Below are 27,783 nucleotides of genomic sequence, written 5' to 3' on the forward strand. Positions count from 1 at the left end.
AGTAGGGCACCAAGTGGAAGGGCTGACTTTATCTCCCCCGCCCTGTCATCGAGGCCTGAGGTATTTTTAGGGGGGATGGGTAGAGATGGGGGATGGGGGTGGGATAGTGGGGCAGGAAGGCAGCAGCTGCAAATGCATTTATGGACCACTCCAGTGACAATGACACTTGGGGCGACTTAGGGAGCGCACAGTGACGCAGCCATTGCTGGCAACGCACACACGCGCAACCCAGTCCAGCCCCCCAGGACAGCGTGTGGACACACAGGGGCAGCAGAACAGGGCTGTGTGGCAAGAGACGGGGGGGGGACTTCACACAAACACACCGCACCAAGAGGTGACTGGGCCATAAGAGAAGGGGAACACGGGACAAGGTGAACAGCCAGTGGAGCTACACAAGGACTAGGAGAGAGAGAGAAAGAGGGAAACTGTGTAAGGGTCCAAAGAGGAGACAAAAAGCTTCGTCGACCAACCACACAACCACATTTTTCTGTCTGCAATTCTATTCTTTTCCTGAAGACTCGTCATTTGAGGGCCACCAAGCTCCAGTGACTGATACTAAGGTCGAAGGTCAACTTTCTTGAAAGAGAGCCACAAACAGAAGGGTCAATCTCCTCTTAAACCTCTGGAGGGAACTGTGAAGAGCAGCTTTTGGCAAGTCCTCCATGCACCAGAGAGAGAGAGAACGAGGGGACGAGAGAGAGTATACAGTAGCATAAGAGCCTGCTGGGTAAGTTTAGTCCCCTGGTTTTTCCCCTTTGGACAAGCTTTGTTCAAAGTGGACCTCCCCATGATATTCCAACTCTAGCTAAATTTGACTTTAATTACTTCTTGTTAAAGTTACTGCATGTACTTGGCACCAGTATGGGTGGGTTCTACTGCTTTACTATGCTATCATAGTATTTTAATGTTGTATTTCAGTGCATACATCTGTAAAGCTGGGCATTCAAATTATGTGTGAGTGTATTTTATGTTTATATTGAAATTGATCAAGGTTCACTCTAGAAATGTCTGATGTGGAGTTGAAAACACTTTCTATTGTTGTTGATGGTGTAATACAGTATGTAAATAGATAAAAAAAAAACACAGCAGAGCGTTTACCGACAGAGGATTTCATTAGATCTTTTTCTAGAAACATCTACAAGGCCAGTCTAGCAGCTGGTAGGCATCATCCAGACTGGTTGGTCAACAGAAGGACACATTTGAGATAACCACAGCGGTACATCCAAACACCACGTAGTCTTAGTCACAAACAATGTTAAACCTCATAGTCTCTCTGGATCATGTTGGAATCTAAAAACTTCAAAAGGCATTGACATCCAGTGCCATGACATTTCAGTATGATGGCACATTCACATACACATACATTTAAGTGATGATGAAACAGATTACAATTTGGGGAGTGTGTGTGTGTGTGTGTGTGTGTGTGTGTGTGTGTATGTGTGTAGTTACCGACCTTCAATTGGCAAGCATACCTGAGAAAAGATTCAGACAGCAACATTTTGCTCCATCTCAGCTGTCACAGGTAGCCTTGTTATGTGGCACAGGTGATACTCTCTGTGCCCTTAAGTGTTAAGTGTTGGTGGGCATATTTAATTTGAATTTGCATTGAATTTTTGAATCGCATATGTTAGATTGGCGGATTCACATAAAGAATTTGTGTGTGTGTGTGTGTGTGTGTGTTGTGTGCATATGTGTACTTGTGTCTGTGTACTCATGTGAGCGTCTGTGTCTGTAATGTCTCTGTGTATGTGTGTGTGTGTGTGTGTGTGTGTGTGTGTGTGTGTGTGTGTGTGTATGTTTGTGTATTTGCACAGGTGTGCGACCCCAGTGGTTTGAGATTTCTCTTCTTCTGCTCTTTGGCTAGTGTGCCGTCTTTATTTGGGCAGACTATTTTGAATGCTTCCCCGGTGAGCTACAGCACCAGCTGTGGAGGCTAGTTTCTGGCGGCACTGATTTGATTTCTGGGTTACTTCTCAAGACTTCCGTTCAGAATCGATGAACTGTCCCAGGACATCTGTTACGTGGAGAAGTAACAGTGTTCACGATCATTTATGAGAATTTAATTCCTCTTTAGCTGCTGTTCCCATCATAAAAATATGTTTGATTTGTAAAGGTATTTATGTCATTTTTTGTAAATAGTTGAAACTCACTATACACTGTTTCCTCAGCCGTGACCTACAGTGTGTCCCAGAACAGTTTGTGTGAAACAGCTGAGCTTTCAGTTCCTCGAAAGTTCCGTTTTTTCATCTACAATGATTTTACATGGAGGACATGCATCTCACAGGATCAGTAAACAAAAAATGTATGTTGTTGCCACATTGATCTTAAATGTTGGCTCTACTTGTGACACTAGATCTCTAGAGATCTACATTATGGGGTATGTACTGTAAGGTGCTGAATTTTAAGAATATCTGTCTTTTTTTAATCTGACCTTCACTTATTCCATCCCACCTTCAGTTGCTACATGGAATAAGATTGATCTGCCCTGAAACAATGATGTGAAAATATATTTATGACAATGACTCGGGATGAATTTCCCTTAGGATGAATACAGTATCTATCTAATGATGATACACTGAGTGATGATACCCTAATGATATAACCCATTCCTTCCAGAACCTGTTGCCATGATGAGACAGTATATTTAGATATTATGATGATGGTGAAGATGATGCTGTGGTCACACATAGAATGCATGTGAGGTCACATTGACATGAGACATGTCCCCTGTTGATTGTTGACTGTTGTTGCAGCCCCCTAAGCTGTTGATGTTGTCATTTCCATTTCCTCAGTGTGGTATGCGACAGAGGACGAGCTGAAGGTGCTTGAGTTTGACTGATAACAGACTGCATTCCAACGGCCTGAGACACAGGCAGACCGAAAGAGCGAGCGAGAGAGTGAGAGAGGAAGTGTCTCCAACCCAAAACGCAGATATGGATCCGTTTGGCGGCGCGCCACGCGTGCTCGGCTACTCGCGGCCCGTGGTGGTCAGCAGCGGCGCAGACGCCTTGCTCAAGTGTCAGATCGGTGGAGACCCCCAGCCCGACGTGGTGTGGGAGCGCAAGAACATACCCCTCTTCTCCGAGGGCCGCTACAGCATCTCGCAGGAGGGCAAGGCCTACTTCCTGCGCATTTCCTGCGTGAGTCCCGAAGACGCCGGGCAGTACATATGCAAGGCCAAGAACAGCATCGGAGAGACGTGCGCGGCCGCTACTCTAAAGGTGGAGCATGACTCGCAGGAGGTGCTCGTAGTGCCCCCACCACCACCCGCCCAACACCCGCAACCACACCAACCACAGCCACTACAGAACGGGAGCATAGAGCCGGAGAAGCATCTACGACAGGAGGTGAAGATGGAGGAGCAGCAACAGAAGGAGTTGGATTTTGAGAACCGCGACAGGCCTCGCTTCCTCATCAAGCCACTGTCGCTGCGCGTGGACCGGGGCGAGGACGCCGCCTTCTCCTGCAAGCTGACCGGCGAGCCGCTGCCCGAGGTGGTGTGGGAGAAGGATGGCAAGCGGCTGAAGGAGATCTTCGAGAGCTCGCACTACCGCGTGTGCCAGCAGGACGGCGGCTGGTACCAGCTGAAGGTGTTCCGCACGCGGGCGCCCGACGGCGGCGTCTACACGTGCCGCGCGTCCAACGAGAGTGGCGAGTCGGTGGCCGGCGCTGTCCTCCTGGTTCAGCCCGTGCCTGAGACCCGCGAGGATCGAATGCAGAATGGCTACGCCAATGGCCATTGGACTCCTGCTCCTGGGTCCTCCCCTTCGTCGCCATCATCATCATCATCATCACCCCACGGCAAAGACCGTCACCACCACATGGCCAAGCACAGCAAGGAGCCACCCCTGAACGTGGCCAAGGCCAAGAAGTTTGCCGTGTCAGAAGGGAAGCATGCCAAGTTCCGTTGCTATGTGACGGGGAAGCCAAAGCCGGAGATCGTGTGGAAGAAAGATGGTGTGCCCCTTGAACCCGGTCGACGTCACATGATGTTTGAGGACCGGGAGGGCTACTACACTCTGAAGGTGCTGTATTGCAAACAGCAGGATTCTGGCCTCTACATATGTGCCGCCTCCAATGCTCTTGGCAACACCCTAAGTGCTGTACTCCTGTCTGTGAAAGGTATGTTCATGTTAGTTATTTATAAATCCATTAATTAAAAGATTAACTTTAAAACACACATCGACCCCTGGTCTGGCAAAGTGCAAAGTCATCATTTTAATTAGGGCCTCATCGTGTATAACGAGTTAACATTAACATTATCAGTCAATACACATAACACTATTTTTTATGTTAATGATTAGCATAATCGTTTAATAATGTATTGTTACATTGTAATGCTCAGTAGAGTAGGGCTGTTCATATAGTCCAGTAGTCTAAATGCATCCAAATACTTTCAACGTTATCTGCGCGATAACTTTTGACTCTGGTGCTATATCTCCAGTCCACTCATTTGTTAGCACACACGCATGGATTACATGAGTTGACTCTTATAACTGGTAATGGTTTAGATTTAATCCTCTCGGAGACTCAGCTGTCATTGCCAGGCTCAGAGGCCTCTATTGCATGCATGCCATATCCCTCTTAATTCGTAATCTGGTGGTGTCTCTCAGAGACTTTCTTATTAACTAAGCAGTACCCATGGGAACCCCTTAGGGGTGTTAAATGTGCTCTATAGGCCGGCTTGTGTAGGCACAGAGTGGATTCCAGGAAGTCATGGGCTTGTCACGTCTAATTGACGTCAACATATACATAAGAGGTGCTTTCATTCACGCTCAGAGATGATCTCATCCCTTCAGACGAAGTGCGTAAAGGAGGTGTTACAGATCATTCATTTGAATTTGGACTCAGTGAAAAGGTGCTCCAATGCAACATGTCGGTTATTTCCAAAGGAAGTAAACAGGGGTATCAAAACAGCTGTTGGAGCTCTGGAGTTGCAATCCTATCTTGACTTACAGTAAACTCAAGTGTCCTCATGTGTTGGCATGTCTGAGCAAGGTTACGTTAGAGCATGCAGACCTGCCAGACCTATAACTGCCCTCCCTGAAAAGAACTAGCAGAGAGCATACAGCAACACAAGGATAACACAAACACTAAACTCTGTACTTTATAACCCCTTTAATATTTTTTTTTGTTCAGTCGTGTAATGGCACATCCTTTTCAAGTGACCCATCTCAACAGTCTGGCTGCCCACTAGCATGCCTGGCTAAATTTAGTGTCTACCTCATGCCCTGGCTATGTGACTAATGAATGCCTAAACATCTCAGGCTGAGTGACGAGGACCCAGACAAGCTGCAGAAACCTGCATGTCAGAATGAATACATACACTATCTACAGTCACTCCAACCTGGAACAAGTCTGAAGTGGTCTTAAATTCACTTGGGTTATAATATTTAGTTATTATTACTTATTTACTTATTATAATACTTATAAGTAGACCGATAGCAATCAGCCAATGTAAAATGCATTTCCTTTATTCAAAGTGCTCAGGAGAAATGACCTCATTATTTATTTGGGAGTGAGAGAGAGACATTTGGTTATTTCAGGTATTCGACAGCTCCTTTGCCAACATTTTTGTTCTAATCCATATAAGGCTATTATATACTACATGACAACATTGTGCTTTTAGAACAGATTTGAGAGTTTTGGCTAAAAACTAAGATTACTTTTCATACTATATTTTGTATAGTTTATTATTCAATTTAACTCATGACTTTTGTGAGAAAGTCATTTTGGGGCAACCTCACCTTCTTATATCTTATAAGGTGCTTAGATGGGGCAGACATTGTAAAAGTGTCTGGCAATGCTTGTGGTTAAAAATGTGCGACTGTGATGAATCTTTCCCACTTACAGACATGCTTAATTTAAACCAGAGTGATATTTGTCCCCTTGTCCCCACAAGACCTATTGCTTGCACTAGGGGGACCAAGGTTCATGTTGACCCATGGGCTCTATAAAGTGGTTTGAGATGTATACGTACATTATGACTCTATACAAATTGAATTGAATTGAATTGAATTGAATTGAATTGAATTGAATTGACTTTGCCTGACCTCACCTCCACTGCTGGTGTCAGCGCCGGCGGTCCGGTTCAAGCGGGGTCTGAAGGACGTGGAGGTGCGGGAGCGTGACGTGGCCGTGCTGGAGTGCGAGGTTCCGGAGGAGTCCATCCCCACCGCCTGGTACCTGGAGGACCAGCGTCTCCAGCCCAGCAACAAGTACGACATCGAGCAGAGGGGCACCAGGAGGACGCTGACCATCCAGAACGCCGGGCGGACGATGACGGAGTCTACCTCTGCGAAATGGCCGATGGGGGGAAGAGCATCGCTGAACTCTCGGTTAAAGGTAAGCGCACAGTAGGTAGTGAGATCTGGGTCTCTGCTCGCTATATGGAGGCATTATGTTCAGCAAAACAAACTTTGCTTCAGTGATCCATTACTGTATGTGATGGTGGACGCCATCTATTACTAGTTTAACTATTCAAAAAGGAGTCTAAAAGGAGTAGGGGATTCCTGAGGGGCATTTTGTCACTATCCAAACTTTTATATCTATGTTATTTTTTTAAGTATATTTTTTGGGCATATAAATATGATAGGATAGTGTAGAATCACAGGAAGCGAGTGGGAGAGAGAGTCAGGGTGGGATCCGGAAAGGACCACGGGGCAGTAATCGAACCTGGGTCGCTGGCGTACGGTGCAGGTGCCCCAGCCAGTTGTGCCATCTATGTTATTAACAATAATAAACCAACTTTGTACAAAACCTGCACTATCCTGTTGCTCGTGTCTAGGCACCATTGTACGCAAGCTGCCCAGGAAGCTGGAGGTTCTGGAGGGGGAGAATGCTGCCTTCTGTGTCGAGGTGGAGGAGGAGGACATGGAGGTCTACTGGTACAAAGATGGCAACCAGTTACGAGAGACTCACCAGACAATCCTCAAGTCCTTTGGCAAGACGCACATCCTGGTGTTCGTGAACTGCTCGTACCAGGATTCAGGGACAATCACATTTGTTGCAGGGAGGTCCAGGAATAGTTCACGGCTAAAGGTCAAAGGTGAGAAAAATTCAGTATTTTTTAACCATCACTTCACTGCAAAAAATGATATCTTACCAAGTGTATATTAATATAAGATAAGTTATTTTAAGATAAAAAAAAACTAGTTAGTAAAAAGATACTTCGTTTAGGTCTCTTGTAAGATTATTTATTATTATTATTATTATTATTATTATTATTATTATTATTATTAATAATAATAATAATAATAATAATAATAATAATAATATTTATATAGCGCCTTTCTCAGCCTCAAGGTCGCTTGAATTTGACTGAAAATAAGTCAAAATCTTCTTAAATTAAGACATAAAAACAAGTAAATTGATCTGCCAGAGGAGTAAGTAATTTTATCTCAATTTAAGATAAGATTGAAGATTTAAGACAATTTAAGGTACATTTACTTACTCCACTGGCAGATGAATTTACTTGTTTTTATGTCTTAATTTAAGAAGATTTTGACTTGTTTTAAGTAAGTATCTTTATACTAAAAACAATACTAACTAGATTTTGTTATCTTAATATAAGATTATTACACTTGGTAAGATATCATTTTTTGCAGTGTTGTCAGTTAAAATGTTTAATTGGAGTGAAATTGAGGCCCATGTAACCAGAATTTCAACAGGATTCAAAGATGTTAACTCAACTCACCTTCTACAGTGCATCGGAATTTTGGATTTATTCTCATTATTTCTCATATAATCATCTTATTTTACTCATGTCATCACAATATTTTCATTAGTTTCATGCATCAACTTATTCAATAAATTCAAAGTCAAAGTCAAAGTCAGCTTTATTGTCAATTTCAAAAAGAAAAAACACATAAGACAAAAATATGTGTCTTTATACAGATAAAGACATTTTTAATACTAAACAATAAATAACAGCAATATAACAATAATGTAACAGTTAGCAAAGAAATTGTACATGATTTGTTGTGATAGAGCAGAAAGATGTGCAAAAGTGCAATAATGCAAGAGATGTGTATTGTCAGAGTGCAAAATACTATATACAAGATTGTGCATTATTCAAATAAAAATGAGATTCTCTCAATACCCTTTTACTGTATTTGTCCTGATTAGCTGCGAGGCACTGCGCCCCGCCATGCCCGGTTGGGGTCAGTATGGACACGCACACAGCCAACGGCGCCATGCTCTCCTGGGAGCCCGCGCCCAACCTGCAGACGGGCACCAAGACCGTGTACGTGCTGGAGCGGCAGGAGGTGGGCTCCCAGGAGTGGCGCAAGTGCCTGAGCACAGAGACGGCCACGACCGTGGAGGTGCTGGGCGACAGCGTGCCCTGCGAGGGCGACTACCGCTTCCGAGTCTGCTGCGTCAACAAGTACGGCCGCAGCGGCCACGTGGAGTTCCCCAAGGTCATCCGGCTAGGTGAGCGTCACGTTCATACGGAGAAATAAAGCTATCCATAAACAAGCGGCCCCCATTTTGAGGATAGTGCTGTAGGGGCCATTGGAACATAGTGCCAAGTACAGTAGATCTGTATTTTCAATGTCTCTTACTATATATTTAATGATGACGGACTGTTCTGGAACATGCTGTATGGCAGTAGATCTGCTTTTGGAAGTCATCATGAACATAAATTCTTCACACTCTGCTCAAACAGATATTCATTATGCCATGTACTGTATGTCATAGACATTCTGAGGATTTATGGGGTGAATGAACTACCTCTGGGTTTAACTACTTTCTAATTTTTCATCATGCATATGTTTTAGATGTGCACTCCAAGCAATGCCACATAATTACTGTGTTTTTTTCATATTGATATTCATATTTCCATACCAAATAAAAGTTAACTGACATCTTGTCTGTCTGGTTCTCCAGTGCCTGGACCAAAGATAAAGACGCCCCTGAAAAATGTGGTGGTCACTGATGGTGACGATGCCGTATTCTTCATCGAGCTGTCCGCCACCATGATCGGCACCTGGTTCCTGAACAGCACCCAGCTGGCTGACAGCGAGAGCATCACGCTTCGCCAGACCCAGCACCAGCACTCCCTGCAGATCCGCGGCGTCCGCGACATCTACAACGGGGCTGAGATCACCTTCATCGCCAGCGGCGTCCGAGATTCCGCTCTTCTGCAAGTTGAACGTATGTACAGTACTCTAACCTGACCACAAGGACAGTAAATTGTCCACAGGAAATTTTCATTGGGAAACACTTTTTCATTCATACTACAGAAGTTGAATGTTCCTTTCCATCTATCAAATGAATTATCTAGTTGTATGGTCTTTGGGGATGAATTCAGGCAAACTTAAACGTACAGTCTACAGTTGTTAGTAGGTAGGTTGTTCATATTTGAACATCTTTGCCTTTCATGCTTTGCACTGCTTTCATGCAATGCTGTAAAGTTTAAAATAGCTTTTGAGCACTCAGTCAGCTACATTGATTAGTTGAATTTGACAGACAAGTGTATTGGAATAAGCTTGCGGATTTCACATACTAAACGAAAGTCATGTTTGGACTGATCTTGTATCTTTTCAGCACGTGAGGTCAAGTTTGCCCCTCTAAGTGAGCAGGACACCGCCAAGAAAGTAGAGATCGGAGATCCCATCGTCCTCTACTGCGAGGTGTCACACCCGTCAGCGAAGGTCCAGTGGTTCAAGGATGGGGTGGAGCTTGAGAGGGAGGATGGGCTGAACATCCAATCAGAGGGCAATATGAGGAGGGTTGTCATCCAGTCTTCCGAATACTCCCACTCGGGACACTACACCTGCAAGGCGTTGGGCGACACCATTATGTTTAACGTGGAAGTCGATGGTGAGACACTAAACACAGAAGATCCACCTCTCAAATCCTTAACTAGACATGCGATAGATCCACTAAATTGATTTAATTAACTTGCTGCCTGCCATACTGTTTCAGGATATGTTTTTTATGAGGATGAGGTTTAAAATAAGATATGGGGAAATGCCTTAGTTAGTTCTACTCTACTGATGACTATTTCCAAACAACCGTGAAGAAATAGAGATGTTGTGCACATTCATTGCACCCAGGACACAAAGCAAAAAAGACCATGTCCACATTTCTAACCATAAGCTGTGGACATTCTCTTATATGATATCTCTCTCCTTTCATCCACCATTAGTTTGTACTCTCTCTATTATGAATATGATGCTTGAATATGACAATGTTTGATCACTATAGCTCACAGACTGTCCTCTGCACAAACTAACTAATCATCCATATAGCTGGCCGACCGATGTTTGCACCCGTACCAGAGGAGGAGAAGAACAAGTCCGTTGATGCTGGCGACTCCGTCGTCCTCCAGTGTGACGTCTCAGACCCTGATGCTGAGGTCCACTGGTTTAAAGATGGACAGCCAGTCGTCCTGCAGGATGGTGTGGAGGTCCAGACACAGGGCAAACGGAGGATGTTGGTCATTCCGTCTGCCAGTTACCAGCACGCTGGCATGTACACGTGTCAAACAAGTGACGATGTCAGTGTGTTTCAGGTCGACATTACAGGTGACCCGAAAGGACAAGTGATGTTTTTCGCTGCATCTTTAAACCAGGCTTGTACAAAATTCCAGAATTGAATTGAAACTGGCTCTTAAATTCCAATTAAATTCTTGAATTTCACTTGCATTTCAATTGAGGTAGCAAACAGGAAGCAGAATTGCAATTTGAATTGTGCACAACCCGGCTTTAAACTGCTGATTGCATTGACGGAAGAACCATACGGGCTTGGAATGATCAGTTGTGAATGGATGGATAGATGATACAGTTGTGCCTCTTTTCCTCCTGATGGTTTAACATCTTCTTTTCCCTAAAATGTCTGATTTATTTCAACAGCACATCTTAATCATTCATTTGTGAAATGAAACTATTAAAATGTGCATGCTTTCAAAAAATGTGATCTGCTGTTATTGGCCAGCTGCAGATGTTTATGGGGAGGCACATTGAATCTATTTTAATTCATGTACATTGGTTGTTCCACTGTATGGATTTTCCAGGAACAAAATCCAAAAACAAAATCCGATATCTACAGTGAGGTCTTTCCCAACTTTGCAGCTGGTTTCCACTGTGATACATTGATTTTTATGTGTTTTATTGTAAAACCACTACACACGCAAACATTTCTTTAATCATTTTAAATGATTAAATTTAAATTAATTTTCAGATAAACTATACTATACAAATTGAATGTTTGGAATTCAATTCAAATTCATTCATTTATACAACAAATTAAATTGTGTCAAGGCTCTGTAGAGAGTCAAAAACCTGAACCCTGAACCATTTGGCTAATTTCTCGTAATCTATTATGAAGTGTTGTGTGTTTAGTGTTAAATCATTTGCTAAATCACTTGTGTGATGCGTGTGGATGCTCCTCCACTCTATCCAAACTAACGTAATTGAATCTATTTCTTTCCTTAGTAACCCACTGCCTGACATAAACGGCACAATGGAAAACACTCTCCCCTCTCAAGTGCATGTCCAGCATGTCCAGTGTACCAATTAAAGTCACCAAGATGGACCAAACTTACCAATAACCCCCACCCAAAAAGTGTACCCCCCCCCCAACTGTCTTGTGCTCTACGTTTATGCTTCTTCTTGACTGTGCTCCATACGGGATGTCCCTGCAGGTCCGCCGGTCACCTTTAAAGAGATACCAGAGGAGGACTGCGTAAAGTCGGCCATGGAGCTGGACCCTGTGGTCCTGTACTGCGAGGTCTCACGTCCAGACGCTGTCGCTCGCTGGACGAAGGACGGTGTGGAGGTGCAGGCGAGCGATAACGTCACAGTCCAGACTGAGGGGATCATGAGGAGGTTGATTATCAGGTCAGCCGACCTGATGGATGCTGGGACATACACCTGCCACGCTGGAGACAGCAGCATGTCATTCACTGTCAACATTAAAGGTATCTAGACAGACGTATCTTGAAGTTGAACCAAACCAAAACAAAACTGAAGTAAACTAAGCTAAATGGATTAAATTAGATGAAACTAAATACGGTTTCATCTAATTTAAAGGTAAATAAGATTTACCTTTAAATTAGATGAAAGATTTAAAGGTAAATAAGACCAATCTGTATAATATATGTGTAATTACATGCATTGCAAAATACCAAAAAGTGTCCCATGCCCTGTTCCATAAACCATTGGCACATGTTCTTTTTTACATACTCTTACGATCCTTGCCTATCTTATACAGAACCTCCGGTCATGATTGTGGACCCTAAGGATGACATCCACCTTGACCAGTACATCTCTGACGAGATTGTGCTGAACTGCGAGCTGTCTCGCTCCAGCGGGGTGGCCCGGTGGTTCAAGGACGGCCTTGAGGTCCTGGAGACGGAGAACGTACGGGTCAGCTCTGAGGGGCCCTACAGGAGGCTGACCATCCTCTGTGGCACCAGGGAGGACTCTGGGGAGTATGTGTGCGACACTGGTGGAGACTCGGTGTTCTTCCAGCTTAGTGTCAAAGGTGGGGGTCTTGTAACAGCAGTGGCATTGCATATGAGGAGTGGCTATTAAATAGCAACACATTTATTATGAGAATATACAGTATGAGTTGTAGGAATTTTTAGTCTATAGGCCTAGTTGATAGATTAATTGAATAAAGAAATGAGTCAATGAATCTATCTATCTATCTATCTATCTATCTATCTATCTATCTATCTATCTATCTATCTATCTATCTAGTATCTATCAGGCAATCAATCTATCAATCATTCAACCAGTCAATCAATCAATAAATCAATCAGTCTGTTTGACCATGTAACTTCCTATATATTAACATTTATTGTACCAGAATATTATGTCAGAAAATATATATACGATGTACAACCTTTGTGTCCAATGTACTGCTCACGCAGTACGTGTTGAGAAGTTGCATACTCATGTCCCGTTGCTCACTGTAACGTTGTCCCTGTGATGTTGCAGAGGCGCCAGTGCGCTTCGTCTCTCCTTGTGAGTCGGAGGTGGCGATGGTGCGGCAGGCGGGGCAGCCGGTGGAGCTGTGCTGCGAGCTGACCCGTTCCGAGGCCGACGTGCTATGGTTCCGTGACGGCCTGGAGGTGGACGAGGTGGACGGCCTGGTCCGGGAAGTGGACGGGCCCCACAGGAAGCTGGTCATACCCATTGCCTTGGTAGAGGACACGGGAGAGTATATCTGCGAGTCGGCTGATGATACCGTGACCTTCCTGCTGACCATTGAAGGTACATTTGCTGTCACTGGATATCTGTATGAATTAGTTTAGCCACATGTTTTTTTGAAAGAGAAACTTATAAAATGCTTAGTTTGATAAACATTATAAATGGAATTCAGTGTTATTCAAACATATACTGTACATCTTGCTACTGTGAAAAATGACTTGGGAATTCCACAGTTCTCAGGAAACCTCATGTTTTTCATTTAGTTACATCCCACATACAGAAGAAGAAGAACATTTCTTTGTATTTTTAATATTAGGGCCCTTCTCCTTCAGAGCTCCTTCATATATTTATATACAGTATGTGATTTTATTTTTGCTTTTCATATCCTCAGAGCCTCCTGTCCAGTTGGCGCGGCCCGCGCAGATGGAGAGTGTTGTGGAGCCGGTGTCTGGGGAGCCCCTGGTGCTGGAGTGTGAGGTATCCCGTGACAACGCTGAGGTGAACTGGCTTAAGGATGGGGTGGAACTGGAGCTGGACAACGACAACATCACCATGACGACCGATGGCCTCATCCGCCGACTGACCATACACTCGCCCTCGAGAGAAGACTCAGGGAAATACACCTGTGATGCCAAGGATGATGCTATTGACTTCAATGTCAACGTCAAAGGTGAGATCTTCAGTATTTTCAACATGATATTTTCAAAGATGTTACACTTACATTGATGTTACACTAAGCATTTTTAACATTTCAATTAGTGCCCACACCTACATATAATATTTTATTTATTTTATTTTATTCCCAATCAATGTCAGTGCTCCCTGTTTATCAAACTTCTACCATGGTTATTGTTTGAACTCCAGTCTACCATTTTATGTTCTGGTTGTGAGTTGTGATTTCATAAATATAAAGCTCCAATATGAGACATAACTCAATTAACAGAATTATGGGGTTCCATTTCAAGTTGGACTTTGTAAAGCTGCTTGAGACATTCATGTTTCGCGCTAATAAAATTGAATATAACTACATTTACTTATCTGGTTTCTTATCAGTAATCAGTTAGATAGATAGATAGATAGATAGATAGATAGATAGATAGATAGATAGATAGAAAGATAGATAGATACTTTATTGATCCCCAAGGGGAAATTCAAGCTATAGTCGTATGTGCATGTCAATGTGTGTGTCTCTGTATCTGAATATGACTATAAAAAAGGACTATCTAAACGAGAGATGTGTTACTGTTTCCAGACGCCCCAGTGACGATCCTGCGGAAATCAGAGATTGAAACGGACTACAACTGTGTAGTGTCCGATGACATTGAGCTGGAGTGTGAGCTGTCCAGGGCCAGTGGGAAGGCCTGCTGGTACAAAGACGGACAGAGGCTGGAGGAGAACGAGAGGTTCTGTGTGGAGAAAGAGGGGGCCTTCCGCTCGCTCATCATCCTCAATGCAGATCTGGAAGATTCCGGAGAGTATTTCCTCGATGTCCTGGACGACAGCATCACGTTCACAGTGAATGTGCAAGGTAAAAAATTAAAGTATTTTCGATTACACAAGAGTGTTTTATTGCAGTTCAGAACAGTGCAGTTCCAGCAAAATAAAGATATATAGCAGTCTTATGGAAATGTGAGTTGGCCTTTGTGGAACTCACTGTTTTTCCATAAGACTGTTACACATCTTTATTTTGTTGGAATTTCAAGTCTTAGTGAAGAAGGGATCCAGCTTTGCTGAATATTAAGGAGATTCAGGGACTATTTTAAAACTACTATTTTAATGAATAAATTCTCCTGTGGCCTAAACGAGCCTTAAAGTCCATTTTTCCGTACTCTGTCCCCGTACTTTCCCAGAGCCCCCGGTGACCATCGTGGGAAACTCGGACGATCCGGAGTATCAGGAAATGGTGTCAGGAGATGACCTCATCCTTGCCATTGAGGTCTCCCGGGCCAACGCCCCCGTACAGTGGTACTGTAATGAGAAGCTTCTGGTCGAGGACTCGCGGACCCAAATTGAGACGTACGGCACGCTGAGGAAGCTCATCATTACCGACATCAGGCCCTCGGACTCGGGGAAATACACGTGTGACGCGGTCAATGATAAGATGATGACCGTTGTCAAAGTGCAAGGTACAGTAAATAGATAGGAACATCTGTTAAAGCAGTGAACATGAGAGTGGTTTCTTTTTTGTGTGACCACATATGTCTTTTTCCAAATAAAACATCCTTGTAGGTAATGTTCAAGATTAGGTGCTTCCGACCTTGAGATCAGGTGCTTTTGACCTTGATAAGATAAAATAACAATTGGTGCAAATCTGTAGTTTATAGATTGAACCCTTTGGAATACTTTTATCTTGCGCTTACTATACCATAAAACACTTCTAATTATGAAGTGATATATCAGAATGACGTCTAAGGAAGAGCAGTAGTGGGGCTGAATTACCGTATTTTCCGGACTATAAGTCACACTTTTTTTCATAGTTTGGCTGGTCCTGCGACTCAGGTGCAACATATATATATTTATATATATATGTTTTTTTCCCTCTTAATGACACATTTTTTGACTGGTGCGACTTATAGTCCGGAAAATACAGTGCTAAAAAACTGAAATGGGAGCCCCCTGGGACGGGATGGGACGGGATGCTTTAGATCCTGCACCCATCATGTGTCATAACTCACGTTAGTTATGTACTCAATGTGTGCTCGTCTCCCTCAGAACCTCCTGTCACCATCGTGAACAAGAAGGAGGTGAACAAAATGACCGGCTATGAGAGCGAGAGCATCACTCTGGAGGTGGAGCTCTCACGAGAGAAGCCCGCCGTCCGGTGGATGAAGGACTGGACGCCGGTCAACAACGAGCGCTTCCGTATCGGCTACAAGGGCACGACACACTATCTGACTATAGACCCACTGCGAAGGTCCGACAGTGGGGAGTACACGTGTGACGTTGGCGACGATGAGATGCAGTTTAGCCTGCTGGTGAAAGGTGGGAGAACTGGACTGGACCAAGAACAATTATCTACCTATCTATCTATCTATCTATCTATCTATCTATCTATCTATCTATCTATCTATCTATTCATTCATTCGTTCATTCATTCATCCATCCATCCATCCACCCTTGTGTTGTGTATACTGAAGCAGTACACTACATTACAGCCATTTGGTGTATGTGTAGTGTTCAGTAGTGTACTGAGTCAGGTGCTCTGAACGATGTTATGCGGTTTCTAAGCTAAAACATTTTTCGTCACATACTGTACAGCAAACATCACCTCACCATCCACTAGCTGCCTGTGCCTGTGAATATACTGTAAGAAAATGCAGTCTCTCTGGACAGCCCAAAACGACAAAAAAAAAAAAAAAAAAAAAAAATGGTCCAGTCTGGACCATAAAAACATAGCAAACTGTTCCAGCCAATCACAGATGCGCGTTTAGGAGAGTTTCAATTGCACAGGAGGGAGGGGGAGGGAGTAACGAGTTAGCTCTCTGTTTAGTTTGAACGTCAACAGAACGTTACCCAACATCACTTAAATACAGTGTTACATTGACAGAGACAAGCATTTACAGTATACATTTATATGTAGAATAGACACCAGACCTTTAACTATTGTTCACTAATGCCACCACAAAGCAGAGGGCACTGAGATACTGTAGATAATTTAACAACATTTGATCCCTTTGCCAGTTTCATTGCCATTGCGTTAAACCGTCATTACACAGTACAGTATGAGTTCATGCTGTTAATGAATGTGCTAAAGTGTGTAAGTCACATTACAAGGAAGCCTTCTTCTCTCCGTGTGGTGTCAGAGATGCGAGTGAAGTTTGTGAGGCACCTGCACGACACCGTGGCCTACAAGGACGGCATGATCACGCTGCGCTGCGAGGTGGGCAAGCCCAAGGCCGACGTACTGTGGCTGAAGGACAGCGTGGAGATCCTCCCCAGCCGACGCTTCACCATCCGGGCCGACGACCAGGAGCGGAGCCTCACCATCCACCGCCTCACCAAGGAGGACGCCGGGGAGTACAGCTGCGAGTCCCGCGACGACTGCACCAGCGCCTACCTCAGAGTCGAGCGTGAGTGTGTGGTTTACGCATGCACACACACAAATACATATCCACACATGCATACACACAGGCACACACACACACACACACACACACACACACACACACACACACACACACACACACACACACACACACGCACACACACACACACACACACACACACACACACACACACACACACATACACACAGGCACACACACACACACACACACACACACACACACACACACACACACACACACACACACACATACAATGTCTGGAGACAACATCACCAGTGCCTACATCAGGTTTTTTGTGCTTTAAGAGAAGCTGATCAACCTGCCTTATCAGTGATGATTGCTGTTTTATTTGAAACACACACACATACACACTTACTCACTCTCACACACCCACACACCTACACACACACACACACACACACACACGTTACATGTAAGACGTACTCTCAAATAAAACATAGATTTTTGTATCCTGTGTTGCCCCTGCTAGTGCCCCGTGTGGTGGAGTTTCTGACTGAGCTCCACAACACCACGGTTCTGGAAGGCGAGGACGCCACCTTCAAGTGCGTGGTGTCGCCCGAAGACGCCCAGGTGGTGTGGCTGATGGACAACGAGCCCATCCTGTTGGGTGATCGCTTCGAGGCCTTGCAGAACGGTCTGTGCCACACACTCCTCATCCGCCGCTGCCAGATGCTGGACATGTCCAGGATAACTGCCGAGTGTGAGGGGGTCACCTCTAAAGCCAGCCTCAAAATACAAGGTTGGAGGACAGCACCACAGTATTTTAACTATTACAGACAGGGGTGTAGTGGAGGCTAAACACAAGTAAACACAGTTTATCCACCTCTGAAATTTCAGAAACAGAGTTTACCCACCTCTTATTAGACTTTATCCACCTCCCAAAAGAGTTTATTCACCAATTGCACCTTTTAACATTAAAAAATCACACTGTATTATCCACATTCACAATGTGTACACTCACTAACACTCCAGGAACCATTTAATACCACTGTTATTATTATAAAAATTGGACAATAACCTCCACCGTCATCTAACATGTTTTGAATGCCTTTTTAAAAATCCGATACCGCATGATGACATAATTAATAGTTTACCCGCCTCTTATTTTACCACTACACCCCTGATTACAAAGATTTTAGAAGATCCTGTATGTGGAAAGACTTATGGCCAAACTGGTTACTAACTAAAAACTGTCAGTGGTGAGTGAATAACATTGTATGCAGAGGTGGAAAGTAACTAAATACATTTACTCATTTCACTGTATTGAGTAGTTTTTTTGTGTATTTTGTATTTTTTAAGTAGTTTTTCAAATTAGTACTTTTATTTTTACTTGATTACGTTTTGAGTGAAGTATTGTACTTCACAAATCCCATGCGTTACTGAGTAAAAAAAAAAAGTTAAGACTAACGACAACCGAAAGGAAGGGGGGAAATTGCGCAGTTTAACACCATGGGATTTCGTGTTTTAACGTGTGTGCTCATCTTTCTTTGGAAAGAAGTTTAGTAGCATCTGTTTCCCCTCATTTTCATCTCTCTTTTTCTCGTTTTTGCCTTTGTTTTTTGGTAATCCAACTTGGTTTTCTTGGAGAAAGACATTGTACCAGCAGCACAACAATTAGCTGTCCACTACTAACTATGCTCAACTACATAAACAAAATGAGATACCTTATCAATCGTTGTGCAGGCGGACCAAACCATTTTGCGCTTTAGCAAGGGAGAGTGAGAGTGACCTTTGGCCTTGTCAAACTCATATTAGGTAGTGGGCCGGATTTGTTGAAATGAAACCTTGTTGGGGCAGCCGTAGCCCACCGGTTAGCACTCTGGACTTGTAACCGGAGGGTTGCCGGTTCGAGCCCCGACCAGTGGGCCGCGGCTGAAGTGCCCTTGAGCAAGGCACCTAACCCCTCACTGCTCCCCGAGCGCCGCTGTTGTAGCAGGCAGCTCACTGCACCGGGATTAGTGTGTGCTTCACCTCACTGTGTGTTCACTGTGTGCTGTTTGTGTTTCACTAATTCATCGATTGGGTTAAATGCAGAGACCAAATTTCCCTCACGGGATCAAAAAAGTATATATACTTACAGTCATGGTCATTATAATTTTTCTGCTGTCATATAGTGCTCTTTCTCTCTTGAAATGCCCTACTTCCATGTTAGTTTTTCTGACTAGGTAGCCAGGCAGCTGCAGCGCTACACTCTGGGGGGCATGAACATGGGGGCTCACGAACATGCCCCCAGAATGTAGCGCGGTAGCTGCCTGGCTACTTTAGCTGCTGGCTGCAGCCACTAGAGCTGGGTAAAACCGACCCCCCCCCCAAAAAAAAAGTAACTAAGTAACTTTTACTTAAAGTACATTTTAAATGAACTACTTTTTACTTTTACTTGAGTACATTTTCAGATGGGTAATTTAACTTGTACTTGAGTAATATTTCATCAAAGTATTGGTACTTTTACTTGAGTACAATATTTTAGTACTTATTCCACCTCTGATTGTATGTTATATTGGGGGGCAAACCAGTTAAGTGTTACTTGACTGTATGACTAAAACGACTGCAAAAGCTCAGAAAATGAAGTTCAGAAATTGAAAAGCAACACTGGGTTACCTTCATTAAGTCATTACTTAGATTTTACCCATTATGTGTATGATTATGATATGACCTGAGAAGAAAGCTTTTGCATGTCTTGTATGTATTTTTGTTGAAAAATATGGACAGTAAATTGATGTAAACTATACTAGACGTATGTAGTTAGTGTATATTTTATGTACAGCAGAAACACTACAAAGAAATATCCATATAGTTTATAATGATGAACATTGTATGTACATTCTATAGGTGTATTGTTATGTGATGTATGTCTGTTTTGATGTGATATATGTGTATATGTATTGTCACTGTGCAGAGGCCCAGATTCTGTTCACTAAGCGCATGGAGCCGGTGGATGGAGAGGAGTTCCAGGAGGCCACTCTGGAGACGGAGATCAGCCTGGAGACCGGGGAGGTGCAGTGGATGCGTCAGGGGGTGGTCATCCAGTCAGGGCCCCACTACACGCTGTCCCAGACCGGACGCAAGCGCCGCCTCACCATCCACAACCTGGGCCTGTCCGACCGCGGCACTTACCGCTGCGAGACCCTGCATGACCGCACGCAGGTCAAACTCAACGTGGAGCGTGAGTGTCCACAGCCAGGCCTGGACCTGTTTTTTCTCTGGGGAGTTTGAAAGGTGTTTTTTTATAAATGTCTTCATATAGATAGGGTTACCACTGAGATAGAGTTGGGAATTGAATTACAATGGGGACTGTAACAGGAATTGTAATGGAGATCGAGATATTCCTGGGACGCACATTTACAGACAAATGGATATGTTTGTCTTTGAACTGGACTCTCAACATAATCACCACCTGTTGGATGGTGACCGGTACTGGGAACTGGCTGGAACAGAATCACACTAATGAGAAATAAGATGACGGCATGGTTGTGTCCAGAGCTTTGGGTGTCAGATGTTATTGCCTGCTTTGTGTCTCTGCCATCCCCAACGTCCCGTAGGATTATGGTCCCTCAGGTTAAGGTTAAGGAGAGATCCCCTAAAACAGCACTGTGTTCAATTTCAAGTTCAAACAGAGTTGATTGTTCAAGGAGAACATGCTGTCTTTGAACTTTGTTTGACACTTGAAGAATGTTTTTTTTAATTATTTAAATGCTAATCCTAAATCAGCATCCATGGGTTTTTTTTGAGAACTAACTCTTCAGGTCATCACAGTGAACTCAAAACCAACTCAAAACAGTTTCCAAACATTAGCCTCTGTTTGCTATTTTGGCCACACCTCAGCTTACTCTGACCTCGGTTTGGCCCTGTCCTGGTCCACTTCTGGCACTGACCCACTTCAGCTTTCAGCTCCTGTCCTGTTTGTGATCAGAGTCCAGCTCTCTCTATTGCCTCTGCCCAGGAATTTAGACAGCTTTTGTTTGACGTAAGCTAAAGCATATGCCGCTATCCTCCTCTCCTTACCTTGGCAGCGGTGAGCATATAGGCCGCTGCTACTGCTGCCACTGGTGCTGTTATCATCTATAAAAATAAACCTGGCCTGCATGGGCAGATGGATAAAGCCCTGTGAGGGTGCAGGCAGACTGATGAAAAGCTGGTATGTTCCTGTCAGAGAGATGGAAGAGAGAGGGAGAGAGAGAGGGAGAGAGGAGAGGAGTGGATGAGAGGGGACAGACCAGAAGGCAGAACCAATACAGCACATTTGGGATTACACATCCCTAATCTGTTTAGAAAGTGATAGATTCCAGGTGTTTCAAGTACAAAGAGAGATCTCGCTAGGAAAGATAGCCAGAAATGACAGCAGAAGCCTAAGATTATCCAAGGCACAAGTAGAGATCCTCTGTAAAAAACATGGTATATTTATGTACATGAACATGTTTCACATTTCACAGGCATGGATTAAGTCGTCTAGCCTGGAAAATCCAGACCCTGGTAATCTAGAAAGATTAAGGGTCTGGCCACGAACAATGTAATGGCCCAACTCGAGGGGCGGCAACAAGCACGCATTTAAAAATCTCACTGCACACAATTGGATAACACAAGACCATGTTTACTCTGAATGATTTCGGACTTTGACGCAACCGGATAACACTACGACCAATTTTTACTGTCCTCCAATGTTGCAGCGCTGCAACGTGCATCATTGCTCATTGCCAGGGTGTCTCGCAGAGACAATTCCATTGTGCTCTCGCGAGAACTCTGGATTTCCAGGGTATAAGTCGTCCTGGACAAAATGAGAACTTTTAAGATCTCTATTAGGAAAAAAAGCATTTTAGCTAGGAGGCTTTTGAATTTAGGCTAGTTTCATTTGTTTTTTTAAGTGACATTTTGAACAATACCAGTGGGTTTAGTTATTGGAAATAATGTTTTCATAAAATGTAGTGGGAAACGTACTGCACACTCAGGAATAAACTTGGTCTTGCTTATCTTAATTTACCTGTCTATGACTTTCTGCCTTAAAGGTGCCATGTGTAAGAATTGAGGTAAAAATATCCAAAAAATGAGCTACACGCATCAAAAGAATGAGAAGAAATAAGGGCAATGATGTCATTAAAAAATTAACAAGGTATAGTGCTACAGAGATATCAACCTGAATTAGCATGCTAAATTACTAGCCACAGCCCGACAGGTATCATAATACCAGTTTCGGCCATGGGAGGCGGTATGTGGGCAACATAACCACCAGCCAAACTGCAATACACGTTTCTCGGTTGTTACTCTAGGGTAGACCAACTCACTTTCTGGAGGTATACTGTCCCCATATTTTATGGAATGTGGAGTATGAATTAATTTTTTGGCGGACATTACACATGGCACCTTTAAAAGTGCTATCCAGTGAGGTGCAAGCTGATGGGTGCACCCTCTGCTCATAGGGTCAACAGTTAATTTTTCTTTTTTTTGCTATTTTCCCCCCCTTTCTTTTCCTCTCCTCTCCATAGCGAGGAAGGTCTTTGTCCGTAAGAGTCTGATGGACATCGAGACGTTTGAGAGGGAGACGGCGTCTTTCGAGGTGGAGCTGTCCCATGCAGACGTGGAGGGGGTGTGGCAGAAGGACGGCCTTCGCATCAAGCCCAACAACAACTGGATGGTTAGCGCCAATGGGCGCGTCCACGGCCTCACCATGTCCAACCTCACTCTGGAGGACACGGGAACCATCGTCTTCTCATCGGATGGCTTGAGGACCTCGGCTCGACTGCAGGTGAAAGGTATGGGGGAAAGAATTATCAATTTATACCTCTATATACCTTATACCTTGACAACGTCACATACATGTGTATACTCAGAATCCAGAGATTTCCATTCAGATATCTAAGAAAGAAATTAGAACATTAGATTGTAAAATGTGGTTGTGTCACTCACATCAAATGATCTGAGTTGCCATGATGTCGCATTGTCAAAATAATAAATGTTTGTAATCAGACTCAAGAATGACGACGGTCTAAATATCCAGTGCTCAGCTATGACTTTTGTAGCCAGTGAGGATTAAAATGGCTCTCTGTTTTGGACCATGAATCAAGATGGGAAGAGACAGCATCGTGGCACTGTCTGCCTAAATATCCAGCACCGCTGTCAGCACGTCCAAACCATGAACATAACTTAACCTCAGAGTGACTGTCGGCAGTGGGCAAAGATAAGGTTACCAGCTCAGGCCATCCACAAATCCTCCAAGGACGCGCATAACCAGGTGACAGATGAGGGCCAGTGCTGGGCCAGATTTACTGGAGTGGCAGCTGCGATCGAGGCTCTCGTGATCATGCTTATAAGCCACGGAGCTCATCATGGAGCTGGAGTCTCTCAGTGCATCCCATACCACTGTTGCACATCATAGGTCACAACAATAGCATGACATCAGTCAGGGTAACATAAGACCTCATCCCCTAAACATGCATGACCCCCCCCCAGATCTGCTGCTGAGCTATTTAAGACCACTGGATTTAAAGTCTATGCATGCGGTCGACACATGTTTTCAACTATGAAATGGCAGAACAATTGGAAATGATCTGGGATATCAAATGGATGAGCTACTGCACATACTTAATGCATATTATGTCTGTGTGGTGGTACTGTAGGGGTCTGATATCATAACCTCAGATACATTCTCTATGTTATATACTGTAAATTGCCCATATTTTGTCCATAAAATGTTCTCCATATATTTTCTTTAGATTAATATTCAATACAATATACTGTGTTAAAATGCTCATAAGTACTGTCTTGGTAAGTAAGTCTTCTCTCCTTCTTTATATATTAAGAAACCCCAGTGACTATCCTGAAGAAACTCACAGATCTCAGCTTTGAAGAGGGCTCACTTGTGACTTTGGAGTGTGAGCTGTCCAGACCAAATGTTGAAGTAAAATGGTTCAAGGTAAGATTCCGATAAACTGTTTATTATTTTTCAAAAAGATACATGAATCACGTTTCTTAGTCAAAAGAAGAACACTCTTCAGAGAGAACCTTTAGATAAACCAAATGAAACAGCACACACTGGCTGCTATCTCACCACCCATCCATATTGCAGCAATAACACCTAATCCCTGTAATCTCTTATCTAATCTCTGTGTGAAACGTTCGCCTCAGGACGAGACGGAGCTGAAGGCTGGTAAGAACCACAGAATCTACTCCATGGGGAGGAAGCGCTTCCTGCAGATCCTGGAGTCCAGTCCCAGCGACTCGGGCAGCTACTCGTGTGAAGTCGGAGATCTCAGCACCTCGTGTGACCTTAACATATATGGTACAGAGTGACCCTCCCTACATTCAACCCCTACAGAGGAAGACTGTTGTTATTGATGTGTTAAATGCCACCTGAAGGAGTCAGCTGCCTAGTTTTTGAGAGTTTGATTATTTTGTTAGCAGTTGCTCACAAAATGCCTTTCAAGATGCAACATTACTTGTATCCTGGTACAATACTACAGTAGATAATGTAACCTAAAGTGGAACAAATCACCATTCTGATCTATAAAACAAATCCTCTAATAAATCCCACCTTCTCTGCTTCAACTGGATACTCATAGGCTGCTCAGGTTGTTGAGGAAGGTGTGTGTGTCCCCTAATGCTCTGAATAGGGTGTTGCAACTTAAAAGAAAAAGACATTTGTCTCTTTTCCTTGACGTCAGATGTGGCATGATGAGTTTTATTTTCTAGTGTGAAACATTTTACTATATTCAAATCAAAAACAAAATGAGTAAAGTGACCATAGCAAATGTATATCCCTGCTCTGCGTGCAGGAAAAGGCTGCTAATGATTTGATGTAAATTAATATTTATTCCTGATCTTTTAGCACATGAAGTAGTAAGTCGCAAAAAGGCTAGCTTAATGAGTGTGTGGTGGAGTGGTCTCTTATAGCTGTATCTAAGTCGTTCTTGTATATATGGTATGACGTTTGTTTTTATTTATGTTTTATTTTGCACTTTTTTTACTTGTAGAGCATGCATTGGAGATCGTCCAGCATCTGGAGGACTTGTGCATCCAGGAGGATCAGAATGCTGTGTTCATGTGCGAGGTGTCCTTGATGGATGTGTCTGGAGACTGGTACAAGGACGACCACAAGCTAAAGCCCACCAGCTCCATCAAAATCCGACGGGAAGGTTAGTGACACGGCTGTAATCACAGAAGATTTGAATATTCTGACAACCGACTATAGATTCAGATCTTGTCTATTCTAGTCTGTATGTCAGTGTTTTCTCTATCATCAACTGAAGTAACAAGTATTTGGATGGAAAATATAACTATTTTACATCAGTTCAAATGTACTTTGTTTCTCTGATACCGGTCTGTTTATTTGTTTATTTGTTTACCTGTTTATTTGACCAACATGTGTGTTGTGGCTCATTTACAGGAACAAAGCACTTCCTCCTCATGTGCAACGTGACAGCTGAGGACTCCGGGGAGATCAAATTTGTTGCAAAGGATCTGGAATCCATCGGCTATCTTGAAGTGGAGGGTAACCATTTTTTTTATTTTCTATAACAATAAAGGGGATGTAGCTCAGTGGTAGAGCGCATGCTTCGCATGTATGAGGTCCCGGGTTCAATCCCCGGCATCTCCAATTATGTGGCCGGTGGTAATGTAGTGGTTAAGGAGCTAGCATTCAGCAGCCAGTTGTGTGTATATATATATATATGTATATATGTATATGTAATATACAGTATACAGTATCTCTTATGTTTCCTTGCTCCCTGTAGACCGTCCTGTAAGCATAGTGAAACCCCTGCGTGACCGGACAGCCCTGCAGAAGCACCGCGTCATCCTGGAGTGTACAGTGTCCACACCACGCTGTGACGTCACATGGTACCGCGGCGACACAGAGCTGGAATCCTCCGACCGCATGGAGATCACCAGCGAGGGATGCTGCCACAGGCTGATCATCCAGCAGGTGGCGCTAGAGGATGAGGGAATATACAGTGTAGAGGTTGGGGAGCACACTTCAACTGCAAAGCTCATGGTGGAAGGTGAGAGGGTGGTATCAGGGTTTATTACTGTAATAGGTAGCTATTCATGATTGAAAGCACATGGTTGCCCTCTGGCTTTCTGTTTAAACATTTGTAGTTTTTCTCTGAGTTTGATGTCTCACACACATTTTTTTTTCTCTTTCTCTCTCTATCTCTTTCTCTCTCTCTCTCTCACACACACACACACACACACACACACACACACACACACACACACACACAGGTCAGTCTATCCTGCTGGTCAGGGAACTGGAAGACGTTGAGGTGACCGCTCCGGATCAGGCCTGCTTTGAGTGCGAGCTCTCTATGCCCCTGCTGAAGGCCCCAGTGTGGTCACTGAATGGGGAGACGCTCCAGAACAGCCCGGAGGTCCGACTCGAGACCCAGGGCTCGGTCCACAAGCTCATCTTTAAGAAGACCTCAGTGGACATGTGCGGGACAGTGCGCTTCACCATCGGAAAAGCCAAGACCTGCGCACAGCTCATAGTAGATAACTAGAGTCTGGACTCACTCATAAAGTTGGACAAGTTTAGAGTGTAGAAAGTCCGTCCTGTATTCCAAGAATCAGTCTTTGGTCATAATCACAGAGAATAGAGGTAGTATGCTGAAATGAAGTCCTGAAGAACCTGACCACCTGACTTAAAGGTTAATTCACACTGGATTTCTAAATGTTACAGGACTGGACAGTGGACACTAACCCTGATGCTGATCTAAGAAAAGTGCAGTAGTACTAATAATTTAGACTTTCATTAGGGAAATACTGTTTCGGCACATTTTTTAGATATTATCAAATCAGGCCAATTGTTCATAATATAATTTAATGATTTGAATAATTTGAAAGAAATCAACATGGAAATTAAGAAAAAGCAGAACTACCTGATGATGTGTATTTCTGTTTAGCGAGTTGTCTGACATCTATGGTAATTTTTTTATTGCTGAAAAAGGGGAGTTGTAATGTACTGAATGGGTGAAAGGCTGAATTGGAAGAAGAAAGTTAGGTAGTATTGGCTGATAAGGGTTAAAGTGATTGAGCGGCTGGTTTGTAGGTAGGCAATTTAAGTATGGGCTTAGCATGAGTGATGCTGAGGTGGAGGCAAATTATGGGGTTATGGATCTGAATTACTGAGTAATTCATATAATGGAAGGGCGTGTTATAAATTATTTTACAGAAAAAAAAATCTGATTAAGTGCATTTTTCATGATGTATCTTTTATATTGAGCACTTTTTATAACATTGAAGGAAGGTATAAAATGCACTTGGTGCCATTTCAAAGAGGGATGCCATGGTTAACAGAGAAGGCAGATTCACTAGGTAGGGTTTTCTACTGGAAAAGGAGATGGTTCTATTCGATGTTCTAGAATGGTGTCTGTTCTAGAATAATGATTGTGCATCCCCTTTCTGTATTTTACAGCATGCATGAAAAGTCAATTCTGTTGCCAGTGTGTCCCAGATGTTCTGATGATATTAAAAATAAAATAAGGAATAATGATGTCAAACTATCATTTTTCAATCAATTTTTACATGAGTCACTTACGGTGTCCATT

The 27,783-nt window shown here is 43.5% G+C and overlaps 1 protein-coding gene and 1 non-coding gene across 2 annotated transcripts; both read left to right on the plus strand.

Moving 5' to 3' along the window:
* Positions 1 to 222: 222 nt before the first annotated feature.
* Positions 223 to 27,735, plus strand: obsl1a (obscurin like cytoskeletal adaptor 1a). Its single transcript, XM_048235227.1, is given in 26 exon segments — positions 223 to 727; positions 2,793 to 4,122; positions 6,077 to 6,265; positions 6,268 to 6,345; positions 6,788 to 7,048; positions 8,128 to 8,433; positions 8,890 to 9,156; positions 9,550 to 9,825; positions 10,257 to 10,532; positions 11,651 to 11,926; positions 12,220 to 12,492; positions 12,951 to 13,226; positions 13,555 to 13,833; positions 14,416 to 14,691; positions 15,014 to 15,289; positions 15,876 to 16,145; positions 16,967 to 17,233; positions 17,721 to 17,990; positions 20,148 to 20,414; positions 22,729 to 22,995; positions 24,043 to 24,155; positions 24,368 to 24,521; positions 25,213 to 25,374; positions 25,626 to 25,730; positions 25,972 to 26,238; positions 26,462 to 27,735. Coding segments are annotated over 25 exon segments (6,915 nt in total). The 5' UTR covers positions 223 to 727; positions 2,793 to 2,933; the 3' UTR covers positions 26,737 to 27,735.
* trnaa-cgc lies at positions 25,764 to 25,835 on the plus strand. The gene has a single exon. It is a non-coding gene; the product is annotated as a tRNA-Ala (tRNA).
* Positions 27,736 to 27,783: the final 48 nt, after the last annotated feature.

This window comes from Alosa alosa, chromosome 23, assembly GCF_017589495.1.
Source record: "Alosa alosa isolate M-15738 ecotype Scorff River chromosome 23, AALO_Geno_1.1, whole genome shotgun sequence".
Lineage (NCBI taxonomy): Eukaryota > Metazoa > Chordata > Actinopteri > Clupeiformes > Clupeidae > Alosa > Alosa alosa.